Consider the following 22,871-nt stretch of genomic DNA (forward strand, 5'->3'; position numbering starts at 1 on the left):
CCAAACTTCCCATTGTCTTGCAACTCTCGGAGGTTAGCCCTCCCTCTCCCTCTGGACCATGAAAAAAGTCAAGGGGGTTTAGAGTGGGGAGACCTGGAGTGCATAGCCAAAGACTTGGGTCCAATTACATCTCCAGCCATCCCTTGCCCTTACCTCTGAAATCGGTAATATGAGTTTCTCTTTTATAGCTTGTTCTAAGACTTAAATAAAGTAGTAATATATCAAAAATACCTAGCATTTTGTAAACACTGATTATGAATGAAGCAGTGGGCTAGGTGCATATGTGTGCAATTTGCTAATTATCACTCAAATCCTGCAGTGCATAGTTTATAAGTGAGGATGCTAAAGAGAAATTGAACAATAACTGAAGCTCTCGTTCTCTTCCTCTTGGCACCACTCTGGCTCCTAATGGTCTTGCAGTCAATGGTAGACAATTTTTTTTGTTTTGCCACACCACATAGCATGTGGGATCTTAGTTCCCCGACAGATAATGGAACCTGAGCCCTGTGCGTTGGAAGACAGAGTCTTAACCACTGAACTGCCAGGGGAAGTCCGAATGGTAAACAGTATTTTAGACCTGACTTTCCAATACCATAAGCATTTTCAAGTCCAAACTCTTAACTACTTAATGTCATCATACATCAGCCAGGGGTATCTGGGCTTAGTTGAACTTCAAGCCAGAAGGGATTTGTTTGTATATGTTATATATATAGTTTGTATATGTTATCATAAGTACCTTTTCTAATCGTGGATTGGATGAAAGAAGGTGGAGCTATTTGGGGAACAAAGAAGAAGGCAACATACTCCATAAAAGATCTCTTTGCCTATTTGTTTGCTTATTTGTTCTGAGGAGCAGGAATATCCTAGGGCTTAGGACTGTCGTTCATGAGTCTCTCATTTCAGTATGAGAATTTCGAGAAGCCCCGCGGAGAACATTGTTACAAAACTAGGGCATGAAAGTTTGGTTCCTTCAGATCGTTATCATCCATCACCTCAGTTTTTCTTCTTAAATAGACCGTAAACCCAAGCAGGCCTGGCCCTGAACATTCAGATCGGGGACTGCAGTAGCAGAGTGACTCCTTCTGTAAACAGATATATCATGGCAGCAGTATATCATCGTTTCAGTAGGAAAATATCTAAATTCATATTAAAATAATGTGAAAAGTCTGACTTTACTCAAATATTGCTTAATTGTTATGAAAGCTAGATCTCTGAATGAAGGGGATGTGATTAAATCATAAATATTACATTTTCATTAGAAAAAAAAATCTCAAAACTTCAGACCAGCTAGACAGAAAGAATATAATTACCCACATCTGATATGGTTCTTCCTTCCCACTCAGAGAGCATGCATGACTAGGGGCTCAGAGTTATGGTACCCAAAACTTTACACATTGGGCCAGCCCTCCTCATGGTCTAGTTTTTGAAAGTTATTGGAGAATATGTATTTTTAGTTCGCGGAGCAGGTCCCACACCCACTACAAACGATGGACTCAGTTTGAATCAGTGGTTTACTTATATCTTCCATAGTTTAATGCATTTCATAGTTTAATGAAAAGACATTCAGTAAACAGGTTTTGGACCAATAGGATCAACCATCAATTTCACTTTGAAAAGCAGAGAAGTATACAGTGTAGATAGGAAACTGCTGGAAGTCCACAATTCAAACCAACTAAAAGCACTTTAAAAGATGTTTTCAAACTAGATTTTGACATTTTCTGCCCAAATTTTTCTGCTTTATCCACAAAGTAGTTAAGGATATGGTACCTTTCCCAACCTTTGCTTTTTCACACATGAAACCAAGCTGCACGATTTTGCTCTAGTTTTACTAGGAAAGTATTTTCATTGAGTGGAGAACTAAACACCGGGTTTACAGCAGCAGTGCCTCTTTTGCAGTTTGTAACTTCTGATTCGGGAGCTCATGCTGCGTGAAGCTCTGGTTTTTATCTATGATCTTTGGGATCCTGCAAGCCCCAGAGGCCTGGAGGGGGCGCTTGGTGGCCTGACTGATGGTGGCCACGGTAGAGGGGCTGGCCTCAGCCTTGAGCGACCTCCACACTTCAACTTTGCTCTGTTTTATAAATGAAGTTTCATTACAAAGGATCCTCCTGCTTTGAAAATCACTGATTTCAAAAGTACAATGTTCTGAAAAAAAAAGACAATTTTCTTACCATTATGAATGCCGTGGTAATCTTTTCCTTTCTGACCTCTTCACCGTTCTCCTTTCCAGTTAGCCTCTGCTGACTGTGGTGTGAGGCGAATAAATTCCGTCTAAAATACCTGCAGCCATAAAACCGAAATTGTGTGTCTCCTATGTCCTTTCCTTTTCGCAATAAAAACCAACATTTGACTGTTGGGAACTATTAGGTCCATAAGGAAAACAATTTACCAGGTAGACCATCCATCAGGGCCACACAAGCAGCGGTATCTTAAATGCCTCAGCTGCATGACCGAAGAACAGAGCGATATCAAGGGAGAGGACCATTTGAGGGCCATGAGTCTTGTTCGTTGTTTCCCTGTCCTAACAGCCCAGAGGTAGTCCGTAGGAAATTCCAGATGGCTTACTTGTCTCAAACAGAAAGGGAGTCCTAAGTGGTCAGGGATCAGGTGCCCTCAGTGTTACCGTAGGCAGCTCTGTTCATCAAGCAGAAGAAGCAGTTAGTATCAGTCAACAGTTGTGAAGTAAGTAGACTGTGACTGGTTGATAAGTTTAGTTATCAGCCTGACAGTTTACTTTAATGAGGTCTGTTGCTTCAGTGGTTATTAGAACCGTATTGGTATCTTAAAGACTCTCTGGCAGTAGACTCACCTAAGCTTGTTTACTCATTGTTACCAGGATTGGCTGACGGTTTGCAGGATACATTTATTTTACACGCTTGAACAAAGCAAAAAGCACTGAGGGCTTGAAAGACGTTTTGAGGGTTCAGTAGTCACCAGTGAACCTTGGGGGGATACCATTTAAAGCAATGGTCCCCTACCTTTTTTGGCACCAGGGACTGGTTTCCTGGAAGACAATTTGTCCATGGACGAGGATGGAGGGAGGGATGTTTTGGGGGTGATTCAAGCGCATTATATTTATTGCACCCTTTATTTCTGTTACTATTTTATCAGCTCCACCTCAGAGTATGGGGCCTTTGATCCCAGAGGTTGGAGATTCCCCTATGTAAAGAACCTGTCCCCTTTGCAACCATGGTCTTAGGAAACTGTACTCTAATCAGAAATCCCATCAGTGTGGTTCCTTAGTGGGATATGGATATGCCTTCTTCCACACTGACTACAGCTGCAAACAGACATTAGGCCTAGATTTATATTATTGCCTGACACAGCATATTTTCTTTCCACATAACTCAATTAATTTTCATTTCCCTGAGTCCTTTAATAAAACGAAGAATTCTTTCTAAAAAATAAAAATGGAACCACAGTAGCTCTGCGTCACCAGTGGTGATTTTATGTCCTTAGTGTAATTCCACAACGGGATATGGGAGTTGGAGATTTCAATAATGTTAGCGCACCTTTTATATCAATTTGATTGATTTGCTTTTTAAGATGCGATTGTAAAAAATCTCTCCTTGCCTTGTAGGCAAGACTCGGAAAATCAGCCTCTCTGCCAAGTCATCAACCGAGTCCGGCTTGAAGTCTTTCAACAGGAACCAGCTGGGCAACTACCCAACCTTGCCTTTGACGAAGTCAGTGGACGTGTTGAAGCAGGGAGGGGAGGGGAGGCTGGGCGGTGGTCTCACCCTTCTCGCCTCCAAGAGCTGTGATCCCCCGTGTGTGACTGATCTGAATAAAAACCGAAGGAGTCTCCCCGTTTCCATCTGCCGGAGCTGTGAGACCCTGGAGGGCCCGCAGACCGTGGAGACTTGGCCCCGGTCCCACTCCCTGGACGACCTTCAAGGAGAGCCTGAGAAAGATGTGCCTGGCGAGGTGACAGAACCCTCCCCTCAGATTGTACCTGAAGTGCCACAAAAGACAGCCCCCTCCGTCACAAAGGTTCCAAGCCCCAAACGAGATTCTGCTGTTGACAATGCACTGCTACTGACCCAAAGCAAGAGATTTTCTGAACCTCAGAAAACGACTGCTAAGAAACTGGATGGCCCGATGGGGCCCTTTTCACGGGGTGCATCCCCCCCTCCATGTTTGCCCAAAACCTTTGACACCCAGCCTCCTGCCGTTAAACCCAGTTTAACACGGACGCCTCTGGAGGGTCATAGGAAAGGACTCGATTTCGAAGGAACACATCACCCCCCGGGCACCAAAGAAGGCATGGACGCTGAGCAGAGGGGCCCCGAGGTCAGAATGCAGGCCAAACCTCCTGTCCAGCCTCCGCCCGTTCCCGCCAAGAAGAGCAGGGAGCGCCTTGCCAACGGGCTGCATCCTGTCCCTCCTGGTCCCTCCGGCGTCCCCGGCCCCGACGCACCCGGCCTGCCACTTAAAAAGGGCAGCCCTGGCAGCCCCAGCGACTGTCCCCCGGCGGTGGCGGTGGCCAGGCCTCCCCCGGGGCCGGAGCCAGGCAGCCCACCAAGCACCAGGCCACCACCCTGGCTGTCGGAGCTGCCCGAGAGCGCCAGCCTCCAGGAGCACGGCGTGCGGCTCGGGCCCGCGCTGGCCAGGAAGGTCTCCTGCGCCCGCGGGCTGGACCTAGAAATGCTCACTGAGAACAAGCTGCGGGCGGAAGGCATTGACCTCACCGAGGAGCCCTATTCTGATAAGGTATCCGAGGCCCTGGCCCCCCACCCCCGTAAATTGGGGGTGCCAGGCAGGAACAATGTCATTGCCCCCCGACAGCAGCTGGTGGCAGACAGTGGCAGGGCAGGGGGCCCTTGTCACCCCACGCTGGGTGTTCAGTTGAACAAGGAGCACAGTGTCCAGATTAAATGCAAACACAGCCTTGGGGGATTTCTTTTTCTTTCCCTTCTCTTCTTTCACTTGTTTGTATTTAATTTTGGCCAACTGTTCTTTGCAAGGAGAACTATCAGTCATTACTAGAACCAGGTCCTGAAACAAAGCTCCAGTTTCCATGTGTTACTCAACATCTTTGTATTTAAACTTTAACAAATCCCCATTTTGTTTCATTGGATGTAAAATTGAATTAATAATAACCTTCGTAAGTACCTCTTAAAAGTATTAATAGGAGAAAATGTTAATAATATCAATGTAAATCTACTTTGAAAACTGTGGAGCCCTGCTGCTGCTGCTGCTAAGTCGCTTCAGTCGTGTCTGACTCTGTGTGACCCCAGAGACGGCAGCCCACCAGGCTCCCCCGTCCCTGGGATTCTCCAGGCAAGAACACTGGAGTGGGTTCCCATTTCCTTCTCCAATGCATGAAAGTGAAAAGTGAAAGTGAAGTCGCTCAGTTGTGTCTGACTCTTCGTGACCCCATGGACTGCAGCCTACCAGGCTCCTCCATCCATGGGATTTTCCAGGCAAGAGTACTGGAGTGGGGTGCCATTGCCTTCTCCAGTGGAGCCCTGTTCAGATGTAAATGGGACTTCCCAGGTGACACTAGAAGTAAAGAACACGCCTGCCAGTGCAGGAGATAAAAGAGATGAAGGTTTGACCCCTGGGTCAGGAAGATCTCCTGGAGAAGGAAATGGCAACCCACTCCAGTATTCTTACCTAGAGAATCCTATGGACAGAGGAGCCTGGTGGGCCCCAGTCCCATGGGGTCACAGAATTGAACATGACTGAAGTGCTACTTAGCATCATTCAGATGTAATAATTATACTGTATGATATCTGTATGGTTAACTGGGGATAAAAGATTATATAAAATACCCCATTGTATCAAAAACATTGAGAACTATAATGAAAACTCATTTCTCATTTGCGAGAAACACAAACATGTAGAACTGTGTGTGTGTGCTCAGTCGCTCAGTCCTTTTCAACTCTGAGACGCTGTGGACTATAGCGTGCCAAGCTCCTCTATCCGTGGAATTTTCCCGGCAAGAACACTGGAGTGGGTTGCCATTTCCTCCTCCAGAGAATCTTCCCCACCCAGGGATTGAACCTGAGTCTCATTGCATTGCAGGAGGATCCTTACCTCTGAGCCACTGGGGAAGCCCAGAGTACATCTACCAGTATCAAAATGACTTTGAAGACAAATACATGAAAACAGATGTAGCTGTATGTTAGTCCTAGAAATGCATGAATTGTTCTAATGTATTCCTGAGAGTCTTTGTTATAAGTGCCTTATGACCTTGAATGCGTTATGATAAAATACTCCTCCTCTGCCTTCTTAATATTTAGTGAATGAACCCCTTTGAGTGGAAAGTAGTGGGAATTCTACTGTACAGTAAATGCTGGCCTAGTATAACTCTTTGTAGCTGAGGGACCAACAGTAGATGATCTATAGAGCACAAGTTTGCCCTTCAGGAGTAACCTTTTGCAAAATGATCACATAGAGTGAGGTGAAGACCTTAGACCCCACAATGGAGGGGGATTGTGTTCTACTTTAACCATCTTTCAAAATGTTATTTCCAGAGCTCATCACTACCTAAAAGATAAAGATGTAAAATATTCTCTCTAAAATATTTGTCCTGACACTAAAGAAAATATATGCACCTCAAATTAAAACTGTTGGTCCTACTTCTAGTAGCTAAATGTCTTGTCCTACCTTATGTTTGCTGTTCTTGGAGAAAGAAAAAGATCCTCACAACCCTTGCTGAGAGATTTCTGTTCTCGCTCGCAGCACGGCCGCTGTGGAATTCCTGAGGCCCTGGTGCAGAGATATGCAGAAGACTTAGACCAGCCGGAAAGGGATGTCGCCACCAACATGGACCAGATCCGTGTTAAGCTGCTTCGGAAGCAGCACCGCATGGCGGTGAGCAGCCCACGGTTCAGGGCTCCCCTCACCCAGCTTTCTGAAGTCCATTCAGTTGTAGGGCTTAATGATGGGCATGCTGGTAGCCGCTGAGTAGACCAGGATTCCTTGTAAGATATCAAAGGGAGATACCTGGGGGAAAGTAATACGTATTCAGCCTGCAGAGTTTTAAAACTACAGTTTCTGAAAGAAAAAGGTGAAAATTATCTCCCAGAACTGTGAAAAAAAAAAAAAAAAAATCCATTTGGTTATTTCTCTGCAGGTGTATAATAGTACGTGTACAGTTGGAAACCTTAATGTTTTCAGTTATCAGATTGTGAACCTATTTCTTTGTTACTGAAATTTTTTTTATATTATTCATGTTTCAAAATGTTCTATTAGGTGTGTCTTAGTTCAGCCAATTCCATATTATTAAGACATTTAGATTTTTCCCCCAAACTTTTATTTTAAATAATTGAATGAAGAATGTCCTGGTTAATAAATTCTATAGACTTTGTTGACTAATTTCTGAGGATATAGTCCTTCAAGAGGATTTGCTTCATTAAGACTTCAGAAAATCTCAAGAACTTGCACATTTGGTGGTAAATTGCCTTTCTGAGAGGTATCTCACTTGGCCTTCACAGAAGTCAAATATAAATGTTCATTTCCCTGCCCTAGCCAACATTTATTATTGTATTTTTAATTCTTTATAATTGATTAATTTTAATTAATGCTTAATATAATAAAGGCTTAATTTTCTGGATGTTAATGTAGATTCAAAATACAGAAGAAAATCTACATGAGTATCATTGCTTTTCTGGGTATCTTATTTTTTCACATTATCACATAGGTTTACTTCTTCAGTCACCATAGGGATCATTGATTGAAGAGTGTGACCACCATGAGACAAAATAGCCAGAAACATAAATGGTGATGGTTTGGAGACTTCCACACATAATTGGGGTTAGATCTAATTCCAAGGACCTCAGACACTTTCTTGAGGATATGTCTCACCTTGAGAAGCCAAGAAAGAATTCTTGATGCTTTGACATCTCATGGCATTATCCCTTTCTGATAGTGTAGTATTAAATATAATATTTCAGTAGCTCTCCTCTTAGGCAGAGAAGAAAGAGCTCTCCAGTGGCACCAGTCAAATCTTGATGAAATCGCTTTCTTTGTTTACCTAGATCCCAAGCGGTGGACTCACAGAAATCTGCAGGAAGCCCCTCTCTCCCGGCTACGTGTCGTCCGTGTCAGATTGGCTGGTTTCCATCGGTCTGCCCATGTATGCCAGCGCCCTCTCTGAGGCGGGCTTTAGCACCCTGGGCCAAGTGCCTTCTCTGTCCCACACTTGCCTTCAGGAGGCTGGCATCACAGAGGAGAGACACATAAGCAAGCTCGTGTCTGCAGCCAGACTCTTCAAACTGCCACCAGGCCCCGAGGCCATGTAGCCAAGCCCGAAATGGGCCTCCCTGGACAAGAGCCACCCGTTCACTGTGCTCATGATGCTGATGCAATTCCTCCTTGGCTGGACATGCAGACCAGACCCAGGAGAAAGGCCCAGTGTGCTGCCAGCAGAACTCGGAATCTTGGCACGGGACTGATGACCTTCTCTTCTCCAGAAAAGCCCCCTCCAGGAAATTGGTGTGGTTCTCTGTGACCCCCAAAGGAAAGACAAGCACTTAGTTTTGTTTTCAGGATACAGTAGAACCAAGATGCCGACTTGCCACAAATGCTTTGCCCACAGTCTGTCTTGGTGTGCTGGGCGAGGGCAGGGGGCAGGGGGAGAGGCTGCCTGTCCCGTGTCTCAGCATGTTCCTCACCCTTCCGTCACCCTGCAGGGTTCCTGAGGCCCAGACGGGCTTTAGCCAGGCCAAAGTAACAGCCTCGGGAGTGATTGTACACTATTGACCAGGCTCATGTGTTCAAAAGTAAGAAAATCTGGCTGCACTGGAAAAAGAAAGCCCTATTCTCCTTTAGGTAAACAAGAGATGTTTTAATAATTGCTTTCTAGCAAATCAGCATTTATTTGCCTTAATGTAAGCTTTTAAGCAGTTATCTAACCTAGTGTTCACTACCTTGTAACCGTAGTTCCAGATCCTCAGCTTAGACTGCCATCTAACGTATGTGGGATGTTTCCAACAGAAATGGGCTTTTCTAATCGTCTCACTCTAACGTGGCTTATTTTATAGGGGTGTTTATCAGGCCCGGATTCATGTTGACTTTCAGATTTTAAACTAACTACAAATCTGGTAAAAAGCTCGCTGAAATTCACAAAGATAGCATGTGTGAGAGTATGTTTGTGTGTTTGAGGTTATGATCTTTAATTTAATCACTTTAGTGTTGTTGCCATGTTGGTCATTGTGCTGCGGTATTGACTTGGAATCTTGACCACATCCATTCCAAAATTCGGTCATCGGATAACAGATCACCTTTGCAAAAAGTCATTGTCAGTTGAATATTTAAGGAAGACGTTCTTTAAAGGGAAATAGTTTATAAGATATTTTAAAAGATTTTTTTCCTGGTTTTATAGTTAAAATACTGTTTTCCATCTTATTTGGGTAATTCACTTAAATACAATAAAGGTTCATTATGGAGCCAAACAAACTATATTGGCCATGTATTAAATAGTTGCATATTTTCAGTTCTTTTCCAACTGATTTCAGCATTCTCTTTTAATCTATTGTCTGATTTTCTAGCAGACAGAAATTATTGTTCCCAGTTGCTTATAAAATGATTTTCCTTTACATTCTTATCATGAGCCCTATTTTAAGCATGGAGTATGATCATTTATGGTAGAAATGCTTAGAGTCGTGATTTAAAAGTTCTGTAATATTTTATCTACTCATTAAAACAAATGATATCCCTCAGGGGAGGTGGGGGGGAAGGTGTTTTCATGAATTACAAAGCCATTTTACCATTTGCTTTAAAATAGATCTGGATCCATATTTCTGAGGAAAAGGACGTTCTCAGGTGATATATTTTTTTTTTCATGCTTTTGGTATGCATTTTAAAGAATAATATATATTTCTTCAATAATAGTCACCTTCTATAAGATGCCATGTAAGAAGTTGTGGAACACTAGAAGAAAAAGCTAAGGCGGCCAAATTTCTATTGAACTCTTCAGCCCATTATGACATTCCTGTGGGATGTGACATTCCATGGAAAGGGTAAGGAGGCTGCAGGCTCTCCTGTAACTATGTCATTGGAAGGGATTTCACGTGTGAAGGAGAGGGTGCTTTAGAATGGATGGGCTCCTCACCCCATGTTTTTGGTGCCTCAGCGTGACTTGTGAGAGAGCCTGCTCAGAGTTGAAGCTGAGCTAAAAGACCACACTTACCAGGGAAGTCCTATAGTCAGGTGATACATAGGAGCAAAGGAGAAGGGAAAATCGTACGTGAATTTCCTGGTGTTAGTTCATTTTCACCATAAGATTTTCACTTATGTAGAAGAGGTGCCAGAAAAGTGAACTTTCTGAATATGAGTTTTTAAGAATGCCAAACCATATTTTTTTTTTTTTCCATTCTTCTTTGGAAATCATTGCCTTTGCCTAGAAGTGAAATTCAGGGACCATGAATCATTTTCAGTGGAAGGGCTTCCTAGTCTGTGGGATCTGAGGTGATTTTTACTTTATTGTGCTTTTTATTAAAATCCTTTTGTTTTTAAACTTTTAGTATTTGTTTGGTCTTCTTTTGCTTTAAACTTTTAAATTGACCTTAGAGAAGCCTGAATGCTTGTGTGTGATATTTGACTGAGATGGTTTGCGGCCGCCTGTGGATGCCGGAAGGCAGGTGGTCGGCTTCAGCAATATCCGGTTTTCATCCATTGCACTTGTGCAGAATGTTGAGGAAGGGTGAACACTGTTGTTTTAGGAAAGCACAAGAGAAAGCTGGAGAGGCAGTTCGGCTCAGGTAGCTACACACCCGTTGTGTGTCACTTTTTTCTTTGAAGCTGTCTATAAGGAAATGCAGCCAACCCCAACCACTACTTACATTCCCAGATAACCAAGGAGATAGATTTTTCATGGCCTTGCCTTAGTCAGAGGCCCTTTTCTCTTTTCCTGTACCCAGGTATGGGTGAAATTGGAAATAAGTAGTCTGTTGAAAATTAGTTCCTGACAGAGCAAAGTTTGCTTTCATAATTGCAGCAAAAGTCAGTTCACCAAGTCAACGCTGCATGTGTGTACTGTATAATTTTCAGAAAAAAAAAGTCTGAGTCCACGTTATCTCGATTTTAAATTGATAGAGAAACAAGAAACTGTCAAGCAAGTTATATAACAACTAACAACATTGCACTTTCTGTATATGAAATCAATATTTAAATAACTTATTTTTCTCCATTGCTGTTCTTAAACATTGTAAGTAGCTGTAATATACCAGTACCAATATGTTCTTGCGATTGCTTCAGCCCAAGAAAGCTGTGTATTGTTTTAAAAATTGTAAAAATTATTGTGATGATTCATTTAGCAAAAAGAGGTGGACAGAAGGGTTTTCCTATGTATCAAAACTTGTCTATAATTATGTCATCTATGTACCTAGAAAAAAAAGTAAATAAATTTCTTCAGTTGAATCTGTCTCTTTTGTTGTTCCCTAGGTATTTCAAAGGTGAGTAGAAATGAAAGGGAATTAATGAGGTGTGGTTTAAGAATAAAATATGTTGCAAAAATAGTATTTGTACACAACTATACTGCCACATTATTTCTGCCAGCTCACCAAAACTCACTATCACATTCAAATTCTCTTTGGCAACTTATTTCAGCTTTTTTTTCCAAATATTGCACAGTCAAGTCACATAAGCACAGTATCTCAGCCCAGAAGGAGATTTTGGAAGTCATCTCTAGTCTAAGCCCGTTTTTTTCAATGAAGAGTTTGAGTCCACACAGACTTGCCCAATATCATAGGTAATCAGTAGTTAAATGGAAACAATCCAAGTCTTCCACTGAGAGAGAAAAACTTCTAGATTGGGATATCCTAGAAATTAAGCAACTTGACAAAAATCATTTTCAACTTAGTGTACCGCAATTGATATAAAAATGTGTTTTTAATTAGGAGGAAGTGTGTAATTCAACATTTTGAGTAGATAATACAGGTACTTGCTACAAACCCCAAAGCAGCCCTTTCCTTTTCTTCCGGCCACCTGTTCCTCACACTGCAGGTCAGTATTACAACCGCTGTTTGCGTGCCTTTTCAGAAATGCTCTGTTTACAAATAAAACGGAATAAGCATTTTTCCATGTAGGAATGACAGCATTTCCCCACAGCTTTTCACTTAGCATGTGGAATTGCTGTGTTACGTATAGAATTTTGATAGAATAGTTTAAATCCACTGGTGGATTTCAGTAAAGGTAGCTTTACCATGATAAGTCTTACAAATCATAGTTTTACTCCCCACTCGCCCAATCCATTTTGTAAAGGGGGATATTTCATGTATTCTTAGAGTTTGGGGTTCCTCTGAAGTGAGGCATTATTTTCAAGAATTGATCATAAACCTCAAATCTTGTTTATCTCAAGCTGGCTCCTAAGATTCTATAGCTCAATTATTTTTTATGATCCCTAAGAAACCTTGATTGGATTATCGGTATTTGTTACAACTTGGCTTCATATGTGGATGGTTATGTTGTATTCATTTAGACGTTAGAAGGAACATAAATTTGATTACAGGAAGGAGACAAGGAAAGGGTGGTTCTCAGCTCACCACACAACTTACTTGGGGGCATCTTAGAATAATGACTTTCTTTATTCTGTAATAATATAATAATAATTCACTATAATAATGACTGACTTTATTTCTGAGGATCGACCCCGAGGGAAGTGTACACAGGACTTCTAGGGGTGTGTGTGAGGGTGTGAACCAGGGGGAAGAGGCAGGAGAGGGTAGAGGCCCACTCAGGTGCAGGTCTGGACCACTCACCCATGCATCAGGGGGCCATGGGCAGCATTGTTTGGAAGCACTCTAATTCCTCACATAGTGCTCCTCTTACGCCGCGTCAGAGAAGAACACCGACAAGGAAGATGAGCCGTCCCATCTCTGAAACTGCAACAAAATACACGAAGGTCGTAATCAAACCAGGTTTGAGCCCAATATGGAAGGACCCCCAGATACCTGTGTGGGAGCCAAAGGAGTTAAAATTAATCTGACTGCAATTTACTACCATCCTCGTTTATCTTCAGCACTCCTCCCAAACCGAATGTCTGATCCTCTCCCTGTTTCTCATCTCAATTATGATGACTTCTGGTCACCTAGATCAAATCCCTTCGTCATCCTTGACTTTTTTCTTCTCCTGGTCCACACCAAGCTGTCAGGAAATCCTCCTGTCTCTACTTTCGACATATCTCTGGAAGCTGACCCCTTCTTACCACCTCCACTGCTACGGTGGCCACCACCCCCTCACCTGAATTGTTCCAGAGCCACCTGCTTCCCCACCCCCATCCTTGCCATCCAGCACTCGCAGCAGCCTGAGTGACACAGCTGTGAATGTTTGTGTCCCTCCCAAATTCAAACATTGACGCCAGTCCCCCAGTGAGATAGCATTAGGAAGTGGGGCCTTTGGGAAGTGATTAGGTTTAGATGAGGTCAGGAGGGCAGAAACCCAGGTCAGGATTAGAGTCTTTATAAGATGAAGATGGAACTATGGGGCATCTTCTCTGTCCATGTGAGGACCCAGTGAGAAGGCTGGCTTTGACCCAGCAGGAAGAAGTTTCTCAACAGAAGCTCAATCCTGCCAGAACTTGATTTTGAACTTGAACTGTGAGAAAATTACTTTCTGTTATGCAAGACACCCAGTCTATTGTATTTTATTATGGCTGCCTTAGCAGACCCTGTAAAAACATAGTCCAGGTTATGTCACTCCTCTGCCCTTACCCCTCTGCAACTTTCCATTTTTTTCAGAGTCAAGTTTAACTTCTCTGCCATGGGGACTTGCCTGGTGATCCAGCGGTTAAAACTCAATTCTGCAGAAATGTGGTGTGGCCAGTGTCCACCCCCACCCCCTTGCCCTATTATACCCTCTGTGTCTCTAAATTTAGCCAGAGAGGTCCTCACCTCAGACCATTGTGGGGTTCTTCTCAATCTGGAACATCCTATCCCAGAAAATCTGCAGGACTAACCACCTCCCATCCTCCTCCCATGGGTCTCTGTTCAGAGCGACCTTCCAGAGTCCTGGCCTGACTTCATCACTTAAATCGACACCATCCCTTAGCTTTATCTTGGCCACCAGTTCTGAGTCTCATACCTGCTTTATTTCCCCTAAAGCGTTGATCACCTTCTAACATACTATGTAGTTTACTTCTTTGTTATGTTGATTATTAGCTGTGTCTTCCTTCTACAGTTTATAAAGTTCAGGAATGCTCAGGTTGCTGTCTGTTGAGTCTGAACTTCTACACTTGACACATAGTATTTGTTAAACGGATGACAGTCCCAGAGCCTGACGGGCTTCCCATGTGGCGCTAGTGGTAAAGAACCTGCCTGCCAATGCAGGAGACATAAGAGAAATGGGTTCAATCCCTGGGTTGGGAAGATCCCCTGCAGGAATACACAGCAACCCACTCTAGTATTTTGCCTGGAGAATCCCACCAACGGAGAAGCCTGGAGGGCCACAGTCCAGGGGGTCGCAAAGAGTCAGACAGGACTGAAGCGACTTAGCATGAGCCAGAAGCCCTTGAAGCCTAAATATTAAAGCTGGAGATGATTTACTTTAATCTCAGGTTAAAGGTGAAGAAGTGGTCTTCCCTGGTGGCTCAGACGGTGAAGAATCTGCCTGCAACACAGGAGACCTGAGTTCAGTCCCTGGGTCGGGAAGATCTCCTGGAGAAGGAAATGGCTACTGACTGCAGTATTCTTGCCTGGAGAAATCCCATGGACAGAGGAGCCTGGCAGGGTACAGTCCATGGGGTCGCAGAGTCGGACTTGACTGAGCGACTAAAACACACACACACACACACACACACAGGTGAGGAAACAGACGCAGAGAGGCAACAAGAGTAGCTAAGGTCATACACAGATCAGATCAGTCGCTCAGTCGTGTCCGACTCTTTGCGACCCCATGAATCGCAGCACGCCAGGCCTCCCTGTCCATCACCAACTCCCGGAGTTCACTCAGACTCAAGTCCATCGAGTCAGTGATGCCATCCAGCCATCTCATCCTTTGTCGTCCCCTTCTCCTCCTGCCCCCAATCCCTCCCAGCATTATCAGGGTCTTTTCCAATGAATCAACTCTTCGCATGAGGTGGCCAAAGTACTGGAGTTTCAGCTTTAGCATCATTCCTTCCAAAGAAATCCCAGGGCTGATCTCCTTCAGAATGGACTGGTTGGATCCCCATACACAGATAGCCAGTGACAAAGTAAATCGATAAAGAGACAGATACTCTTTACCCATCAAAGGATTCGCAGGAACACGTGAGCATCCGCGGCTTAAAAAGAAATCGCAGTAAAGCGCTTTATCCTCAGCCGCTTCCAGCAAACTCTTGCAGAGTGAGTAGTATCTGCAGCATCTGGCCACCAGAGGGCACTGATGTGCCAGATTGAAGGCCGAAGCTGAACGTGAGGAGGGCGGGAGGTGAGAGCAGGAGGAACGCGCTCGCTCAGCATCTACACAGGAGCGGGGAAAACGACATGCTCCCCGGGGAAGGAGAGCAGTGCCTCCGCGACTCTCCAAGTTATCAGTGAGACCTTGAGTCCTGTAAACCACCTATTGAAACGCCATTGAAGAATGATGATGGAGACTGGGGGAATTCACAATCCACTTAATAAGCACGGCGGGGCTCTTGGCTCCCCTTTATTACTGCTTTAATTAGCAGAGAGGCCTGACCGCCTCTGTTCGCTGCTCCGGGTGGGTTTAAGGGTCTGGAGCCCTCTTGCGGACCATAGGAGCAAGTTGGAGGAAAGAAGTGTTTATTTGACTCTGAAATAAACTCCTAAACTTTAGATGTCGAGCAATGGGATGTAAACCAGGCTCATTTTTGTTCCAATGGCATTTCGTTGCTCACGGCCCGGAATAGCCTGACATTATAAAAAGCAGCGGGCAGGATGCGGTCCAGCTGCTCACTGAACTTTTGACATACAAGAGAGCATTTGGCTTTTACACTGCTCCCCTGAGGTAGACACTGTGATCCCCATTTTACAGCTGAGAGAGCTGCAGTCACAGAGGTGTAGGAAGAAGAGATGAGATTTGACCTTGGGTTATTTCTTGCATGCGTTTGTGCTAAGTCTCTTCAGTCCTGTCAGATTCTTTGTGATCCCATAGACTGTAGCCCTCCAGGCTCCTCTGTCCATGGGATTCTCCAGGCAAGAATACTGGAGTGGGTTGCTGTGCCCTCAAGAGATTTTCCCAGCCCAGGGATCAAACCCACCTCTCCTGTGGTTCCTGCATTGTGGGCGGATTCTTTACCACTCAGCCACCTGGGAAAGCCCATCCTTTGGCTCAACCACTACTTTGGTTCTCGGCCTGAACAATATTAAAATCACCTGCTGTATTAGTCGGAGTTCAAAGAAGCAGAACCAATCAGATATATTTAAGAAACATAGGGGCTTCCCTGGCAGTCTGGTGGTTAACACACTTCCACTGCAGGGGGCCCAGGTTTGATTCCCAGTGCAGGAACCAAGATCCCATAAGCTTCATGGCTCAGGAAAAAAAGGAGAAGAAGAAGAAAGGGAGAAATGTATTGCACAGATCTGCTTCTGCAATCGTGGGGGGCTATCTGGGAAAACCTCATATCCATAGGGCATGGTGTCAGGAGCTTCAGGCTGGAACCCTTGGGCAGGAACTGCAGCTGTTGTCCACAAGCAGGATTTCTTCATCCTCAGCTCTGCTCTTCACATCTTTCAGTGGACTGAGCCAGGCTCACCCATATTTAGTCTTTCTTACTAAAGGTTAACTGATGATGGGCTTGAATCACATCTACAGAACACCTTCACAGCAATACCTAAGGTAATGTTGACTGAATAACTGAGGGCTATAGCTGTATCAGCCCAGGCTGCAATAACACAAAACTACAGACCTGCTTCTTGACAACAGAAATTTATATCTCACAGTTCTGAGGGATGGAAGTTCAAGTTCAGAGGGTTAATGCCATCAGAGTTCATTGAGAGCCTGCTTCCAGGTTAGACTGCTGACTTCTCCTTATATCCTCGCATGGCAAACAGAAAGAGACAATCTTCCTCTTGTTCAGTAAGGGCACAGATTCCATTCATGAGGGCAGCACCCTCATGACTCATCTAATCCTAATCCCCTCCCAAAGGCCCACCTCCTAATACCATCACATTGGAGGGTATGGTTTCAGCTTAGGAACCCTGGGGTAACATGTGTGCACCTTCTATTTTGCTTGTGTCCAACTCTTTGCGACCCCATGGGCTGTAGCCCACCAGACTCCTCTGTCCATGGAATTTTCCAGGCAGGAGTACTGGAGTGGGTTGCTGTTTCCTTCTGCAGAGGGTCTTCCTGACCCAGGAATCGAACCTGTGTCTCTTAAGTCTCCTGCATTTGAAAGTACTTCCCCAAAGTATAGGGCATCCCATATCTCTCCCTAAGACATTCCTGAAAAAAGTTGCCCAAGAATCCCAGGATTTACTGACCTCAAAGGATCCTGTCTCACTTTGAAACAATAGGTTACAATCAGAGCCAGAGAAGTCTGTGGACTTCTCTGAGAAGCCTATGGACAGCCTATGGACCAGAGAAGCCCATGGACAGGCTCCAGATCCTGCCGAGTTCTTTTGCTGTAGGGTCACCGTGTCCCTATGGTTCATTGTCCTTGCTTTCCACTCTCAGAGAACACAGACACCATGGTGACATTTTGTTTGGAGGGAGGATAAAAGACAGTCTCAGAGTTCCATCTATCTGAAACGTAAAGCCTCCAAAGGGGAGGGCTTCCCAGCCGCACAAGATGTTCTCTTTACTTTGGTGGCTTTACTCGGGGGAACTTCAGGCTTCAGCCAAACAATCAGCCAAAACCAGCCCCCAAATGGACCTTCCCACGGGGGCACTGTGCCCAGGTTATCATCCAGATTCAGGCTCCCCTGGAACTGGGCATCTTGCCGGGGACCGTGGGTGTCCTTTCCCATCTGACCCATCTCAGTCTGTCGGAGACATTCTATCACGTTGGATTCTTGAAAGGGAAGAGGTTAGGGGATGACACCTCTTTCTTTCCCAGGTGTCAACTGGGTCCCTGTTCAGATTTACTCACATTCCTCCAAGCAACTGCTTTGCATAACAAGGGATATGAGAGACAGCTGTTTAGGTCACACATGTCCCAGGGTAATTAAGTGACTTAAGGCAGAATTGAAGTGCCACTCAAGTGACCACACAGGGGCAACTGGTGTATCTACCTAGATAGACAACTACCAGCTTCTAAACTACCAGTCTTGTTTAGGTCTTCCCTGGTGGCTCAGTGGTAAAGAATCCACCTGCAAATGTACGAGACATGAGAGACACGGGTTCAATCCCTGATACGGGAAGACTCTGCATGCCCAGGAGCACCTAAGCCCACGCGCCACAACTACTGAGCCTATGCTCTGGAGTCCGGGAACTGTAACTTCTGAGCCCACAGGCCCTAAAGCCCATGCTCCACAACAAGAGAAGCCACCACAATGAGAAGTCCGGACACCGTGAGCGGAGAGTAGCCTCCTCCCACCACCACTAAGGAAAAGCCGGAGCAACGAAGACCCAGCACAACCACAAATAAATAAATAAATAAAATTATAAAATAAAGTTGCCAGTCTTAAAAAAAAAAAATGCTGCTCAGTCAAGCTTCTAAGAACTCAGACTGTAAGCTCTGAAGTGACTCAAGCTTCCTGGAGAGTGGGGGCTCTAGTCACAGTGGAGTGGGGTCACATGATGGGAGTCAGGACTTTCACAGGCTCTCCTCTGACATCCTTGTGGTCTGTGTGCAGCCAGGCTGGGAGAGTAGACCATAGAAGCCCTCACTTGTGACAGGGTGGGGGGCATTCCCTTAGAAGGGCAGACCCAGGAAAGTGGGCTGCGGCCCCTCACTTCTCTGTCACACTGATAAGTGGTAGGATGGGGCTTGGGATGTCACACTGAGGCCACGATGGCTTACCAGAAGATGGGACCACAGCACCCACCTGTCTGCTGCCATAGCTCTTCCGATGGAGAAGGAAATGGCAACCCACTCCAGTACTCTTGCTTGGACAATCCCATAGGTGGAGGAGCCTGGCAGGATACAGTCCATGGCGTCACAGAGTTGGACCTGACTGAGTGACTAACACACCACACAAGACCATACCTTTTCCGAGGTTAATTTCAATCCTTTCTACTTTTGCCAAGGCCGGTCCTCACTTAGACCTGCAAACCCTCCTCTTGGCTTTCATCTCAGGTGCCAAATTAAAATCTCTTTAAAAGGCGTGTCTCTGGAGCAGTGGGTAACCATGGGGCTGGAGGGGAGGAAGATAAAGGTGGAGAGGTGAGACATTGCCCTAGACCTGGGTCCCAAGTCTTTGGCCTGGGAGTCCCCCGTTCTCTGGTTTGGATTCTGAGCCTCAGAGTCGCTCTCTGCTTCTGAAATGGCCCGAGTGTCTGTCAAGGCCTCCTCAGGCCGGATTAAGCCCTCACCTCTGGGAGCTCCACGCCAAGGCCCGCCGTGGTTTGCAGAGCAGATTCAGTGTTGTCTCACCAGGGACAAGTGTGTGAATTTCTTCCATCTTCCTAGGAGAGGTTTCCAAAAGTTTTCCAAGGCCCCTTTCAGCTGTGGTCTACACGCAGGGCCTGGGCACCTCTCCAGGGAGGAGCCGAGTTTACTTTGGCTCCTGGGTACTTCCTGTTTCGTTCCAGGCTCAGAATGTATGGATAGGGCCTTGCCGGGAGGTGTACCGCCGTAATTCTCTGTGCTGTCAAGACGGTTTGGATGGAGACTGGCCACCCCAGCCATTAGGGAACTCCTATCTTCACCGCCCCCATTGGCTTTGAGGTGGGAGGGAGCTGCTCACGAAGAACGATTGATGGTTGGATCGTAGAGGATGTTTCAAATCCTCAAATTTTCCCCTCCAAAATTAGAGAAGATGTCTCATGTTCATTTTTGAAAATCTATGCACAAGGTGCATGAAAGAATGACTTTTGACAAAGCAAGAAATCAAGCTTTTTCCTCAGGCTCGTGGCTCACACAGCCTAGTGAGGCCAAATACCTGCCTGAGGCAGGGAGACTGGTTCAACTCAGAGCACACTCCAAATGTACAAATTGAAAAATTCATTGACTCTTTTATTTTTGGCAGGGGCAGGAGAGGAGGACTTGCCAGAACTCATTACTTTACCTCAGCTCCTCCCAGAAATGTGCTCATTCCATGAGTGCCATGAAGGTGATCCACTGTGTTACGCCCACGTTATCAGCTCAAGCTTCTCTCACCCATTTTTCCACCCAGAAAAACAAGGGGTCATCACTCAGAAGAGATCTCAGAGGCGCTTCCTCCATCAGCATCCGTCCCGGAAGCATTTTAAAATTTAGGCTTGTTGTTGTTTAGTCACTCAGTCCTGTCGGACTCTTGGACTACAGCCTGCCAGGCTCCTCTGTCCGTGGGATGCTCCAGACAAGAATACTGGAGTGGGTTGCCATTTCCCCCTCCAGGGGATCTTCCTGACCCAGGGATCGAAAATGTGACGCCTGAAAGTCTCCTGCATTGTAGGCAGATTCTTTACCGCTGAGCCACAGGCCTTCCCATGCTCTATGAAATTTTTTAAAATATATTTATTTGTTTATTTGGCTGTCCTGGGTCTTTGTTGCAGCATGCAGAGTCTTTAGTTGAGTCATGCCAACTCTTAGTTGGAGCACATGGGATCTAGTTCCCTGACCAGGCTTGGAACTCGGTCACCCTGCACTGGGAGAGCAGAGTCTTAGCCACTGGACCACCAGGGAGGTCCCTCTATGGAATTTTATAAACTGTTTTATCCTCACGTTTTACATCTTGTTCTTTTTGTTAACGTTGGCAGTGAGTGGAGCTGGGGGAAGGTAGACTGGCCATGAGACGGGGTAGAAATTCAGTGCTAAGCAAAAAGCAAATATTGTATATTAACTTTAGCGTATATATGGAATCTAGGAAAATAGTATTGATGAACTTATTTGCAGGGAAGGAATGGAGATGCAGACATAGAGAACAGACTTGCGGACACAGTGGGGGAAGAAGAGGGTGGGACGAATTTAGAAAGTAGCATTGAAACATATACGTTACCCTCTGTAAGATAGATAGCTAGTAGGAAGCTACTGTATAACACAGGGAGGCCAGCCTGGTGCTTTGTGATGACCTAAAGGGGCAGGATAGGGGGTGGAGGGGAGGGAGGCTTCAGAAGGAGGGGAGATATATATATATATAATTATGGCTGATTCCCAATGTTGTATGGCAGAAACCAACACAACAACGTAAAGCCATTATCTTCCAATTAAAATTTTTTTTGAAAACAGAAATTAATTGCTTTCTCAATGGCTGATCACAAGAAATTCGGTCCCCGTTCTCTCCTTTTGATTCCTTGATATCTGTGGCTTTTATTTATGCAATAGGTAAACTCTGAGAAGGAAAGTAACATAGAGTTTAGTGGCTTTCATTTTAGTAATTTAAAGTAAAACATTTTGAGTTTTTTTTTCTTTTTCTCTCTGTCTCTCTCTGTGTAGGTGAGAACGTGTGTGTGTGTGTGTGTGTGTGTGTATGTGCTGTGTTAAGTTGCTTCAGTCATGTCCAACTGTTTAGGACCCCACGGACTGTAGCCCCCAGGCTCCTCTGTTCATGGAATTCTCCAGGCAAGAACACTGGAGTGGGCTGCTGTGCCTTCCTCCAGGGGATCGTCCCGACCCAGGGATCGAACCAGTGTGTTTTACGTACGTCTCCTGCTTTGGCAGGCCGCTTCTTTACAACTAGCGCCACCTGGGAAGTCCATACCTCCTTCACCTACATTCTTTTTCTCCCAGTTGTGTTGAGATGTAATTGACATATACTGTTATAGTAATATTAGTTTTAAGCATACAACATGATGACTTGGTGTATGTATACATTGAGAACTGATCACCAAAAGAAGTTTAGTTAATATCCACCACTTTGCACAGTTAACAATTTTTTGAGAGACAAATGTTAAGGGCTACTCTCTTAGTAACTTTCAAATCTTGTCAGGTGTGTGTGTGTTTTTGTGTGTATGCGAAGTTTTTTTTTTTTTAATGAGGTGAAGCTGCCCACCCACCTCCCTGCTTCCACATCATCAGGGTGGGCTTCTGAGCCTGTGTAGTTACCACGGGGCTCTGAAGTGGTTTGGCTGCTTGTCTGCTTCTCTCGCTAGACTGAGGGCAGAGGCTGGGGACTCAGTTTGACTTCCCAGCACAGTGTTTGGCACACGCCATGGCTCAGAGGTATTTGTTGGATGAACAGAACGCACTAGGAAAGTATGCCAGCATCTTTTTTTTTTTTTTCTTTTTTAAGAGACTATCCCCAGGGAGAGTGGAATTGAGCAGAATGCAAATGTGCAGCCTCTAAACATTATGAGGCCTTGCTGCCCTGTCTTCTGGTTCTGGATTTCAGAACACGGGTCTATAGGCTGTTATAACACAATGAGGGCAGTCAGCCTGGTCTCGATGGTCAGCAGCCAAGTGGTGAGTGGGTCAATGGGTCGGTCCAGTACCACACTTGCAAATACACAAGCATTTCCTCCTTAACTGACTCATTTGGCCAAGGCGTGGGCAGGACCATGGGACCATCCACCAGCGACTCTGAAGTCGGCCATTGTATTGTTCTGTGAGTGGGCGCTGTGCAGCCAGGACCTTTCCCTTTCCTGACATGCATTTGTGTTTTGCATGCTGCCCCGTGTGGGAGGCAGCAGCTACGGTGCGAGGAGGCGGGAGAGCAACTGAGTGCCTTGCAATCCCACAGGAGTTGTGTGTGCAGCTGAGGGGCCCATGCCTGTGTCAGGGTGATAGTCTCCATGGTGTGAGCCTCATGCATACCTGCCTGCTCTAGCGAGGTCTAGCTCAACCTCAGGTTAATGCTGGAATTACCTCTGGACAGGGCTTCTGAGCTCCAAGGGTCCATAAACTTGAACAGAAGAATTATGTCCTTTGCTTTCCACTAACCTGTAACTGGAGAAGGCAATGG

The 22,871-nt window shown here is 45.3% G+C and overlaps 1 protein-coding gene and 1 long non-coding RNA gene across 6 annotated transcripts in view; one reads left to right on the plus strand and one right to left on the minus strand.

Annotated features, from left to right (window-relative positions):
- The window catches only part of SASH1 (SAM and SH3 domain containing 1), a 260,426-nt gene extending 249,058 nt beyond the window's left edge, over positions 1-11,368 (plus strand). For all 5 annotated transcript variants that reach the window (XM_055535907.1, XM_055535908.1, XM_055535906.1 and 2 more), the window contains 3 exons: positions 3,581-4,713; positions 6,691-6,822; positions 7,989-11,368. In XM_055535907.1, coding sequence (XP_055391882.1) covers positions 3,581-4,713; positions 6,691-6,822; positions 7,989-8,252 — 1,529 coding nt within the window. In that variant the 3' untranslated portion in view covers positions 8,253-11,368. The remainder of the gene's footprint in view (positions 1-3,580; positions 4,714-6,690; positions 6,823-7,988) is intronic.
- Positions 11,369-12,706: 1,338 nt separating this feature from the next.
- On the minus strand, positions 12,707-15,211 carry LOC129620128 (uncharacterized). Its single transcript, XR_008698398.1, has 3 exons — positions 15,171-15,211; positions 14,493-14,603; positions 12,707-12,833 (listed from the first exon to the last, which is right to left on the minus strand). It is a non-coding gene; the product is annotated as an uncharacterized LOC129620128 (long non-coding RNA).
- Between the last annotated feature and the right edge of the window lie 7,660 nt (positions 15,212-22,871).

This window comes from Bubalus kerabau, chromosome 9 (assembly GCF_029407905.1).
Source record: "Bubalus kerabau isolate K-KA32 ecotype Philippines breed swamp buffalo chromosome 9, PCC_UOA_SB_1v2, whole genome shotgun sequence".
Classification (NCBI taxonomy): Eukaryota; Metazoa; Chordata; class Mammalia; order Artiodactyla; family Bovidae; genus Bubalus; species Bubalus kerabau.